Here is a 12,636-nt window from a genome sequence, read left to right as displayed (position 1 = left end):
ATGTGCTGTTCATTCATGGGGTGATAAACCCTGTAGGAGATGCTGCATCTGAAGCACAGACTTACAAGGTCCTTCTGCTCAAGAGTTTTGTTTCTCTTCAGGAATATGCATGCTTTCCAGTTCATGGTTTTTATTTTGTTGTTAATGTAATCATTTACAGAACTAATTCTGTTCTACTGGTAAATAAGCATTTCTTCATAGTATTGCTTTTGCTGTGGTTGTCATAGTGCTTCAGTCTGTGACTCTTCTCCCTTCTCTCACTCACATTCACCTGATAGCCGAGGGCCACATTTGCCGACAATGTTCCCTTGCTTTCTCTGTAAGTCTGTGGCTGTGTTTTTGGGCCCTCCTGATGCTTTATGGTTATGTTGGAGAAATGATATTTTTTCCTGCCTTTGGGGTACAGCAGAGAGAGCCTTGAGTACCGTTACATTTATTTCATCATAAAAGATTCTGGGATTTATAGTCCTGTGTTTCTTATTGGATTAACGACTGCAAATCCCAGGATACATTTGTGTGAATAACTGGACCACGCAGTCCCTAGAGACCTGGAGCGTGCATTCACTTGTGCAATGACTGGAGATTTCACTTCCACCTATTGTATTATTTCTGTACAGCCTCCAGAGCAGCTCCATCAGTAATACCGGGGTCACTGCCCTGACAGATGCACTCAAGTCCAACCAAGGTCTAATCAGCCTAAAGTAAGTGCCCAGGCTCAGTGCCATGTCTTCTTTTTTTTTTTTTTTCCGGTCTCTTCTCCTTTTGTTTACAGAAAAAAGCTTGGTGAAAGAAAAAGATTGATAGCATTGGTTACAGGAGAGGTTTGCATGACAACATTCCCCCTCCGCCCTCCCAACAGCTCTGCCAGTACCCCTCAATACTGCTCTGCAATACCCCGGGTTGTTCCAGTACTGAGCCCCACGCGCATATCTCCGCCAGTGACCGCTCATTTCTGGCCTGCAGTACCCACTGCTTGCCATTCCAGTACTGAACCCGCACACGATTCTCCCATCCTCACGTGCAGCAACCCCTGAAATTCCAGTGCAGCGCTCCCCAAACGTTCTAGCAATGCATTTCAGTCCTGAGCATTCGCACACCGACTTCCACCTGTCTTTGGGTCGCTCTCGCTCTCTTTACTCATTTCCCATTTCACGATCGAGAGAGACAGACCTGCCAAGTCTTCCACGTTGGGCGGGAGGTCTCCCACTCTGGGAGATCCATCTCCCACAAAGGAGCAGGAAGCCCTCACCTAGGCCTGAGCACACGGGGCCCCACTCCCCTTTCCATGCCTCAGCCTGACAGTGCCATCGTGACTGTGGCTCCTGCTGCTCCTCCCCTGGCGAGTGCAGATGCCTCTTCTGCTCACATTTTAATGAGTGCGCGGCGCCCCGTACAGAGAGGACTGCATGGTGCAGACGGCTGAGGAGTGGCCTGCGTGAGGGAGAGGAGAGAGCATACACAGCGGTGATGTTAGGAGCAGTGGACTGGGTTAGAGGCACTAGGTAAGGGCACAGAGGGGGGGACGTGAGAGGGAGGGGGGCAGGAGGAAGAACGTTGTAGGAATCTCCTGAGGGATTGGGGATTTGCAGGAGAGTGGAAAATCCAGAAGGCAGGGACTGAATTTGGATGGGAAAATAGGGGTTTGAATTGGGTGGGAGAGCAGGGGAAGAATAAGGGAAAACAGGGATTCTGAGATTGGGGGGATACTGGGGGGAGATTTAGGGGGGGAAACTGGGGGGGGGGGGAGAACAGGTACTCTGGGACTGAGGACTTGGGTGAGGTGGGACTCCAAAAATAGAGGTTGTGGTGGAGGGGGAATGAGGGAAGAGTGAGGACTTGGGACTCGGAGGTGGAGAAAAGGGGCAGGGCAGAGGCTTTGGGATGGGGGAGAATGGAAATTTGAATACTAAGTAGGAGTTTGGAAGGGAGACAGGTGGTGTGAGTAGGAGATGGACTTGGGGGTGAGATGGAGTAAGAGGAGGAGGCTGAGGAGCGGGGAAAGGTGGTGTGAAAGGATGGGGTTGCTGTGGAGAGGTGAGAGAGAGAAGGGGCAGGTCTATGAAGAGATGAGAATGGGTGGAAGGGAGGGAGAGGTAGCAGCAGATGTGTAGCAAGGGGAAGATGCTGAGAAGTGGTAGGTGCAAAAGGGGGAGAGGCAGGGGTTTTCCTGGCTTTTTTCCTCCTGTGCTATTTACTCTGCTGTCATCGATCCTTCTCATTCATCTCTGCTGTCACTGGCATTTTTCTGCAAGGTCCCATGGGAAAGGGAGTGTACTGTGTCATGAGCCGGAAGTCTCCCTCTTAAAAATTGTTCCTCCTTGGCAGCTCTGAATAGATCATCTTTCTTTGTCCCATAATCGTCTCCCATATATAGATCAAGCACTGATTTTTGGCCCGAGATCTGCGTCCAATACTACTCAGCAGTGGTTTTGCGACCTGTATCTCTTCTATAGCTCAGGTGCTAAATATGATCACTCCTGCAGCATTTCTAGCCATGATCAACTCTAGGAGCAGGAGCGAAAGCTGCAGTTATAGCCTAGAAATGTTTTTATTGGCAGCATGTAGATTTGGCTGATTGCTTACAATTGACTCTTCCTCTTCGTTTTCCATTATTTAAATAAAGCAAAAAGAGAAAAAGCTTAGAAAATGTAATCCAGTATTGCTGTGTGCGGTTTTTGTTTTTTTTTCTAGTCTTCGGGAAAATTCTATCAGCGTGGAAGGAGCAAAGGAGATTGCAAATGCACTATGCCAGAATTGCACGCTGCAGGACCTGGAGTAAGATTCACAGTTATCTTCTGGGTTATTGCATGATAAATGGGGAATGAGATCCAATCCAATGTATTATTTCACTGACTATATCTTGCAGCATCATTATCAGAATTTCTAGAGAAAACTGCAGACCAATGAAGTTACACGCAGGCTGATGCAATAAAGTGCACTCAGCTTAGCACACAGCTTAACGAGCGATTGGATGCACGCTTTGGACGTGCTAGGCTAACATCCGATGTAATAAGGGGAGTTAGCATGTCCAAAACGCGTGTCCAAACTCACACGTAGTTAATAGCGCTCATCACATGTAAATGCCATGTGCATGAGGCTATTACCCTGCCGATGCAGAAAATCGCCGCTCGGCTAACGCACCTTTGTTAACGCGGCAAATTTAATGCCGGCCCCGGAGCTAGCGTTAAATCATACCGCAAGTCAAGGGCCTGCTAGCCGAGTGGCGTTTTTCTGCTTCCTTCTGTTTGCAAAACTAAGTTCTGGGTTTGGACCTTAAAAGATTTCAGATCACAAACTCCCAGGTGGTTTCTGGAGCGAGCAAAAAAATACTTTGAGGCAGATCTGGGAAACGGAAGACCGTTTGTGTGAATGAAAGGAGAAACAGGGAGGAAATCTGCTGTTCTTTAGCTTCCCAGCTTGATCAATGACAATGCTCCGGCTTTTCTTGTGCATGGCGAGAAAACGGGTGGCTCATACTGGGCGTCCGTATTCCTAACGCGCTCACAGCCACAGCTCCTCGGGTGCGCCCGCTGCTTTTGAGTGCTATGGGATGAACAATTTCCCCTGGCGCGTCCTTTTAATGCGGCAACTCATTAAAATAAAACACTGCATGCCCAGGGGAGGTGGATGCTCAATTTGAGTGCCTGTTTTACTGCATATTTTTATTGCACCGGCCCCTCTAGGTTTAGATGTAATGTAGATAAGGTGGTTTATTTTCAGCTGCTCTTGCGGCTGGCAAATTTGGCCAAATAATTGTACCTAAGCTAATTTAGCTGTGATTTTCAGCGGTGTGGGCACATCACTGAATAGAATATACCCAACTATTCTAAAGTTAGCCAGATAAATGGGTTAACTTTAGGACTGCTCTTCAGCAGTTGTAAAGTTTATGCAGTTGTGTTAGTTGGATAAAGCTAAAAATCAGCATCACACAGCTCAGTCCAAACTGAGCTGGACAAACTGCTTTCAGTGTTGACCCCAAGATGTGTGTAAACTGATTAATCCCTAGGTAATAAATCCTGTGGATATGTAAGTTAGTTATTCCATAGTGAAATTAAGCAAGGGTTGGCTGAACTGGTGTGGATTAGACCAGAAGATCTGTTTGAACTGAGGTTGAACATCTGGATGTTAGAATCAAACTCTTGCTGTAATAATTAGAGCTCCTATGGCTATGGCTCTGGTTCAGGTATAATTAGTAGGGATGTGAATCGTTTTAGGACGATTAAAATTATCGTCCGATAATTTTAATATCGTCTTAAACCGTTATGGAACACAATACAATAGAGATTCTAACGATTTATCGTTATAAATCGTTAGAATCGTGAGCCGGCACACTAAAACCCACTAAAACCCATCCCCGACCCTTTAAATTAAATCCCCCACCCTCCCGAACCCCCCCCAAATAACTTAAACATTTCCTTGCCAAATCCTACCTCCTTCAATCCCCCACCCTCCCGAAACCCCCCCCCAAATGACTTAAATTACCTGGGGGTCCGGAACGGCAGCGGTCCGGAACGGGCTCCTGCTACTGAATCTTGTTGTCTTTGGCCGGCGCCATTTTCCAAAATGGCGCCGAAAAATGGCGGCGGCCATAGACCAACAGGATTCGACGGCAGGAGGTCCTTCCGGACCCCCGCTGGACTTTTGGCAAGTCTTGTGGGGGTCAGGAGGCCCCCCCCAAGCTGGCCAAAAGTTCCTGGAGGTCCAGCGGGGGTCAGGGAGCGATTTCCCGCCGCGAATCGTTTTCCGTACGGAAAATGGCGCCGGCAGGAGATCGACTGCAGGAGGTCGTTCAGCGAGGGTTCCGGCGCCTCGCTGAACGACCTCCTGCAGTCGATCTCCTGCCGGCGCCATTTTCCGTACGGAAAACGATTCGCGGCGGGAAATCGCTCCCTGACCCCCGCTGGACCTCCAGGAACTTTTGGCCAGCTTGGGGGGGGGCCTCCTGACCCCCACAAGACTTGCCAAAAGTCCAGCGGGGGTCCGGAAGAACCTCCTGCCGTCAAATCCTGTTGGTCTATGGCCGCCGCCATTTTTCGGCGCCATTTTGGAAAATGGTGCCGGCCGAAGACAACAAGATTCAGTAGCAGGAGCCCGTTCCGGACCGCTGCCGTTCCGGACCGCCGCTGGACCACCAGGTAATTTAAGTCATTTGGGGGGGGTTCGGGAGGGTGGGGGATTTAATTTAAAGGGTCGGGGGTGGGTTTTTAGCGGGTTTTAACGATTTTAACGATATATCACGATATTTTACCCCCCCAAACGGCAACAATACGATTCCCTCCCCCTCCCAGCCGAAATCGATCGTTAAGACGATCGAGGACACGATTCACATCTCTAATAATTAGTACACTCTTGTCAATGAATCATAAATTATCTCTTGCCTTTCCTTTGCAGCTCACACTGAAGTACATTTATAAAATACAATACAATAAAATAGAGCTTGGGGGGAGGCATCTTCAGCCGCTGCAATACACTTCTTTGGCTCTCACATTTATCAGTGTAGTTAGGGCTAACCAGCACCCTGTGCAGAAACTGAAGTTAGCGACTCTCTTTTCTCCCCTTCAGTGGTGGCAGCTCTAGCGCAGGATTCCCTCCTTCAGTAGCACAGTGGCTCCAGCGCAGTGATCACCCTTTCTCTCTCTCCCACCCAGCATCTCCTTTTCTCCCCCCCCTCCATCCTTTCATCAGCACCATTGTTCCCCTAATCCTCTTCCCCCCCCCCCTGCCTACATGATGTGGAAGGATATGGATGGGGAGGGGGTGCCAGTGTGTTGGTACCCACCCATCCATGGTGTCCTGTGCAGCTGCACAGGTCGCACACCCAAAAGCTGGCCCTGAATGCAGTGTAGGCCTTAAACTCACTTGGCTGTGAATCATCATTGTAGTGCTGTTATTTCAGAACGTCCTTAATCTGCAGAGCAGAAACGGTGGTCTCTGCTCACTTGAACACCACTGACTGGGACGTTCTTCTGCCACAGACTTTCTGGTTGAATCTGGGTGTTAAGGTGCAATCATCAATTGACCCCTGAGTTCTTTTTTTACCTAGACCAATTGAAATGACAACTTTGTATGTGTAAAAATTGCTGCAGTTTTCAATTGAGTTTGAAAGAGTCTTAGCTGATTAAGAAACAGTAGACCGTATTCTCTGCCATCCTGCCTACGGAGCTCTCCAGCATAAATCAATTGCAATGTTTAACATTTTCATAGGCAATCTGGATGAGGGCTGACTCCTTAAATTTAGGGTTATTTTATGCAAATATTTAGCTTTTAAGAGGCTGCTTTGGAGATTTTACAGTCAAGGTCTGTTATTTGCTCAGCCTCAGTTGCAGGTTCAGCACCTGATCCCTACCTTCAACAGCAGGGCAAATGCTAATCCCTTTTATTATACTATTTCCTTTAACTTTCATCTCCCAATTGAGAGCTTAATCTTTTAAGTACTCATCAAGAGACACTTAACATGTCTAGGTCTTCTCTGGTGCATTGTTTTGTAAATAAAAGTGTCAGTTAATTATGTCTCATCATCAGGAATTGCACACTTTAATCCATTAACAGACACTGACTGTAAGAGCTTTCATAAACCAGAACCTAGAATATGATGGCAGAAAAGGACCATAAGAACTGTCTAGTCTGCCTATTTTAGCTACTGTTGCATTACCATGGGCCACGGTTGATCTGCTTTTCCCTTCACTCTTTCCTAAGGATCCTGTTCAGTTTATCCCACATTTTCTTGACTTCTGTTACTCTTTGGTCTACTCCATGGTCACTGGGAGGCTATTTCACATATTTATTTATTTTATTTATTTAACATTTTTCTATACCGTCGTTTGGTGGGAACCATCGCAACGGTTTACATTAAGGCACATAAAAATGAAGCTAACGTATATTAAGTTACATAGGTGCCATTTAAGGATCGGTAACATAGTTTGTAAATAATATTAATTGGTAAGTGTAATGATTCATTTCCAAGTCACATTGTAACAGTTTTGGTTACTAGATTACCTTTATCATTGTACTTTTACCCTTTTTTGCTGAGCTTTAAAAAATGAAACTTAATCTGATTAAAAATTACACACATATTGATTTTGGTTATGTGTTTGTTGTACCTGCTTTCCCTTGAGTACTATTCTCCTTTCTCTTTTTGGTAAGCTAGTTTAAAAAGCCAGGTTTTTAGATTTTTTCTGAAGGCTTTGATGTTGCTTTGTAGTCTCAACTCTGTGGGCATGGTGTTCCAAAGTATGGGTCCTGCCAAGGATAGAGCTCTTTCTCTTACTTGTGTGAGTCTGGCTGTTTTGATTGATGGAATAGTGAGGAGTGCTTTGTTGGCTGATCTCAGGTTCCTATTTGGGACATGTACACGAAGGGCTGTGTTCAGCCAGTCTGATTTTCATTATGTATTAATTTATGTATGGTGCACAGTGTTTTGTACTGAATTCTTTGTTCAATGGGTAGCCAGTGTAATTCTGCCAGGGTTTCAGTGATGTGGTCTCTTTTGCTTTTGCCGGTTAAGATTCTAGCTAAGATTATCCTTGAAGAAATATTTTCTAATATTACTCTTGAACAGTAATGGCAAACTCCAGTCCTTGAATGCTACAAACAGGCCTGGTTTTCAGGATATCTACAATGAATATGCATGAGATATCCTGCAAACCTGGTCTGTTTGTTGCACTTGAAGACTGGAGTTCGCCATCACTGCTCTGGAGTCTACACACATTGAGACTCATGTTATGATCTCTTGCCCAGGAGGAAAGCCATCATTTTGAGTCTGGCCAATTGATGCTGACTGAAGGTCCTTAGCATCTAATAGCCACTCAGTGGCCTATATAAAATGAAGGGCTGGACTTGGTCCAGAATCCTATGTATTTTTGATCCATTCTTGACAAGCAGATAAGAATTCATTCCTTAAGAAATAGACATTTTTGATGAAGTGTAGCTTTTGCTTTATAGGAGATCTTGGATAAAAGAACCAGTTATACTATCCAAAGTAACCCTTGTACACTGGTATAGCTCATTAGGCACACATTGCTAGAATACATCTTCATGACAACAAGCATATTTTTTTGCTTAATCTCAATCTTTTTGCTCAGCAATTCTCATCATCGTCTGTACAAACCCTCTTTAAAAAATTCCCCCTAAAATGTTTATAAATAATGGGGCTCATATTCCAAAGAGATAGGTGCCTATATGTACCTAAATGAAAATCTTTTTCTGGGAGCACCTAAATTCAGGTGCTGAAAAACTGGGTGAGGCTAGGTCGGGGTTAAGTGACTGATTTTCAGTGTTCACTTTCTAATTTGCATGACAAAGCACTGCCATACTAGGTCTAAATAACCTTGTTCTATGTAATACCTTTTGGCAATTTTCATGTTCTGTTTCAATGTAAACTGATGTGATCTTTATTTCATATAGGAACACCGGTATATAAAAATCTAAAAATAAATAAATAAATAAATCTGGCCAGGCAGAGCCCTCCCTCCTGCCGCCCCAAAGCTAAAAGCAGGTGGGGAGGCTGTCGACAGCTGACCCCATGATCCTTCCTCCCAACCCTCTCCTGGCCTCTGGAAGCTCCCACAAACCCTCACTGAGCTGATAGGAGGATATAAAGTTATTTCTTCCCAGCTTAGCATCCAGTGTTGCTCAGAGTAGCTCTTTTTAGCCTGTAAGGGCATGGGTCATCTGGGCAATGCCATCTTTGGTTTGCAATGATATAAAGAGAACAAAGGAATGGATGGTTTGCATTGCTACGACACATCCCCAAGAGAAAAGTGCATGTGAAACACGTTTCTGGACTCAGGGCTGGTTTTATTTCCTGGTGTGTGGGTTTTACTACATTTTTGGGGAGCTCAACAGTTGTTTTCTGCTTCTTTATGCTACAACTCAATTACAACGCACTTCTGCTGAGGAAACAATGTCACGGGATATTATACCTCCTTTTAAATTTTACCCTGCCCCCAATCATGCAGTCATCACAGCTAAAGTCTTTGGTCAGGAGCCACATACTGCAGCTCACTGGAAATGTGTGGGCCCGCGCCCCCATGCAGGGAGCCCACCACATAACTGGGTGCGGTGCCCCCTGTGGGGGGCTCTGGCAGCGAGCCAAGCTGCAGTGCGGCTCCCCTTTTCTTCTCTCACGCTGGCCCAACACACGTGACGTGGCATGGGAGGAGTGGTCGCAGGATGATGATGTCACGTGTGTTGCCTTGTGGTGGGGGGACGTTGGTGTGTTGGACGGCGCACTATGCCTAGGATCGAGACGTCCGGGACTGATCAAGGGGCACGTTGTCAGGTCATCTGTTTGACAACTGTCAGTAGTCTGGTGGCATGTCCAGTTGTGGCCGCAACGCCATGCTCGACCTCACGACTCTATGCTCAACCTCACGCACAAAAGGGGATGGCTGGTTCCTGCTTCACCGGGATGGCTCCCCATTGGGCAGGGGCCAGTTTCAGCAGTCTTAGAGATGTCATGTCATATGGGCCATGGGACACGTGTTCGGGGCGGAGCAGCATGCAGTGAGGAATACCATTAGTTGGGGGGCTGTCTGTTACCAGGGCCAACTGGCCCCTGGTTGGCAATAGACTGGACGCTCCCATTAAGTGATTGGACTGCTTATGCCAGCTGGGCACTGTGCCGAGCAACAGCATAGTGCGATGGCTGGGTTGTAGGGGCATGCATGGGGACCAGCATGTTACCCTGCTGAGATGGTGAATGACAAGATTTGCCCCTCCAGAGGCATCAATAGATACCTTGGAGGCAATGATCTGGGGACCATGCCCGGGCCCCTGATCCTGGAAAGTATGAGGAATGACATTGCAATCATCTTGTTCTTAATGCCCCACACCAGGCTTATTTGGTCAGAGATCATCCCCCGCCACCATTCCTCATAAAAAGTTAATGATTCAGACCATGGACTAGGAGACGTAATAGGGTCAACCGTCGGATTGATAGGTGGACCTTCAAGTGTGTGTGGGGGGGGGGGGGGTGTCACCAGGAAAGGCACAATATTGGCGGATGTCCAGTTTCAAGGTTTAGGCTGGACAGAGTATATCTTTTGATCATTTAGTTATGATATATTCAGCAAAGCCCGCAGGAGGTTCTAGGGGGATGGCTGTTGGGAATTGATGGTGGCCGCAACTATATGTTGGTGGGGGGGGGTCATGAGGCAAGGGTGCTCCCTACCTCATGCCTGTGGCAAGTTACCTGGGCCTGTAGGGGCATTTCGGACATGGTGCACGTGGGCAACACGGTCCAGGTCAGCAGTTGACTTGTGCCTTGTGTGGTGCAGGGAGGGACATCCCCCAATGATGTTGGGGGCCTCCATGCTTGCGGATGAGGCAGAGGGCCCAGTGTGATGTTGCCTTATTTATTGTGGTGGGCAACAGAGGTGGTAGTTGTCTTGTTTGGTTATTGCGGTGGGCAGCGGAGGTGGTGGTGTAGCCTGGTCTCTGGGCAACTGCCATACAGGCTTGGGTACCAGTTTGAAGAGGGATATATATTTGTACTGTTAGTAAAGCTGCAGCCCTTTTTTTTTTAAATCCAATACCTGTCTTTGTGGTTATTCTGTTGTATTAAAGTTTGTATACAGGTATGGCAATGGGTCAATCAGAGGTGATTGGGGAGTGGGGGGGGAATGTGGACAGGGTGACACTACAGTTGCAGCTGTTAGAGTTATGCATTGCACATGGATCCAGTCTGATCATTAGGCGTCACCATTAAGTGACTAACTCTAGGAACAAACCCATGTCTCCCATATGGCATGGTGATCCTTTTCAATGGAGTTCCAATAATATTTTTTCTTTAAATTATTTACTCTCCATAACATTATATTTTTGGTTGCATGTTTCTAATTATTGTTGCATTATTATTATATACATTTCATCTCTGTTTGCTTACGACTGGAGATGCTTACGACTGTTCCCCCAACAATGGGCAAAACCTAGCTCTTTGCAAACTGAGTACAAATTTCCATTCTGCAGCAAGACCTTGGGTTTGATACTATAAATGAACATTATTCATAATCGACGATTTTGTCTCATGGTAGTTAGCAGCAAACCCATGGTCTTGCTGCAGAATGGAAATTTGTACTCTGTTTGCAAAGAGTTAGGTTTTGCCCATTGTTGGGGGGAACAGTTAATGGCTCAAAAAACTTGAAACATTGGTTTTGTAACTGTTTTTTGAGGAATATCTTTAAATGAGACACTGAGGTCTCTTCTCTGCTATTCCTCCTCCTTTCCTGTGCTTTGCCCACCCAGCCATCCATCAGAAGCAAATGAAAACAGGTATCTCTGTGTTTGAAAGAACACATTTTCTCCGTGTAATATATGTTACAAAGAGTAGGTGGGATGATTACTTCATTCTGGTCTTCAATTTCTGATTGGTCAGAGCAAGGGGTAATTTTTTTTGCTTTTTAAATTTCAATCCATGGTCCAAACCTCTGAGGCTGTGCCTTTGAGAGCTGTGATGACTCATTCAAGGATTGAGTAAATCAGAGATATCCACCTGGGTCTGTTGCTGGGTCTGCTGTCTGTACATAGAAAACAAAGATTTATATCCAGTAACAGGTGTTCTCCAAAGACAGCAAAACAAATCCGCCACACAAGTGGATGATGTCATCTCATAGTATCAACAAGGTTAGCTCTTTCAGAGCTCAGAAAACCCAAGATCATCTTTCTGATCATGTGCAGACCTTTCCGTGCAGCTGCCCTTGGGTGAGTCTCCTCAGTATTGACCAGTATCAGAGTTGACCTTCAACTCCAAGGGGTGGGATAATGTGGATGATTTGTCTGAGAACAGCTGTTAAAGGTGAGCACCTTGGCTTTCTCCATGGACAGGCAGAAGTATCAGTCACACAGACTGAGAGTTGAATGAAAATAATTATTACACTTTTACTTTACAGAAGAAAATGTAATCTGTATTATGCCAGAGGTTAGAGGGAAAGTTGAAGAAATCAATTAAACAAGTTCTTTAGAATTGTGTGTCCCACACTGCTGTCTTGATGTGAAACATTTTCCAGGTAGTAATGAGTGGTAAAGGTATGGATGGAAGACCATGTGGCAGCCTTGCATATATCTTCTATAGCGGCAGATCGACCATTTAGCCCTGACTTTTGGGCCTTTATTTTATCTTGGAGACTGGTCTTGATGGACTCTATACCAGGGGACTCTCAAGCTGGGGAGAGAGAACATTGTCCAACTCTCATCTTTGTGAGACTTTCCTCACTCCAAATGATGTCAAATCTTCACCGGGGTGTACGGTGCTGTTCATATATATCTGGCTCTGCATGTAAAACTGGCCCCAAAACCCTAGGGTCATTCCAGGGAAAGGCCAACATTTATGCGAGTAAGCTGCTATTTTATAAGCAATTTACGCTTGTAAATTTGGCGCCTTACTCGTGTATATTTATTCCTGCTTAGTATCTGGAGTAAGTGATTGTTAACGTCTAAAAAGTGAAAAAATGACGGGTGACCTGTCTGGGTGAAGAGCCAAGAGGGTCTTCACAAGTCGCAGATGGATTGGGAGAACTGGTAGACTAATTGGTAAAACTGGTTAGTTCATTGCCATACACGTTATAAAATCCTATTTATGTTTGTTAAAACTGAATATGGGGGGGGGGGGGGGGGGGGGGGAGGGGGAAGGGGGGGGTA

The 12,636-nt window shown here is 46.0% G+C and overlaps 1 protein-coding gene across 1 annotated transcript in view; it reads left to right on the top strand.

Annotated features, from left to right (window-relative positions):
• The window catches only part of NLRC3 (NLR family CARD domain containing 3), a 103,348-nt gene that overhangs the window by 74,450 nt on the left and 16,262 nt on the right, over positions 1-12,636 (top strand). Inside the window, exons 11-12 of the mRNA XM_029576790.1 lie at positions 618-701; positions 2,692-2,775. Coding sequence (XP_029432650.1) covers positions 618-701; positions 2,692-2,775 — 168 coding nt within the window. The remainder of the gene's footprint in view (positions 1-617; positions 702-2,691; positions 2,776-12,636) is intronic.

The sequence above is a fragment of the Rhinatrema bivittatum genome, chromosome 14, assembly GCF_901001135.1.
Source record: "Rhinatrema bivittatum chromosome 14, aRhiBiv1.1, whole genome shotgun sequence".
NCBI classification, from domain to species: Eukaryota; Metazoa; Chordata; class Amphibia; order Gymnophiona; family Rhinatrematidae; genus Rhinatrema; species Rhinatrema bivittatum.
The sequence above is the reverse complement of the archived record's forward strand: the minus strand, read 5'-3'. Positions and strand labels throughout refer to the sequence as shown.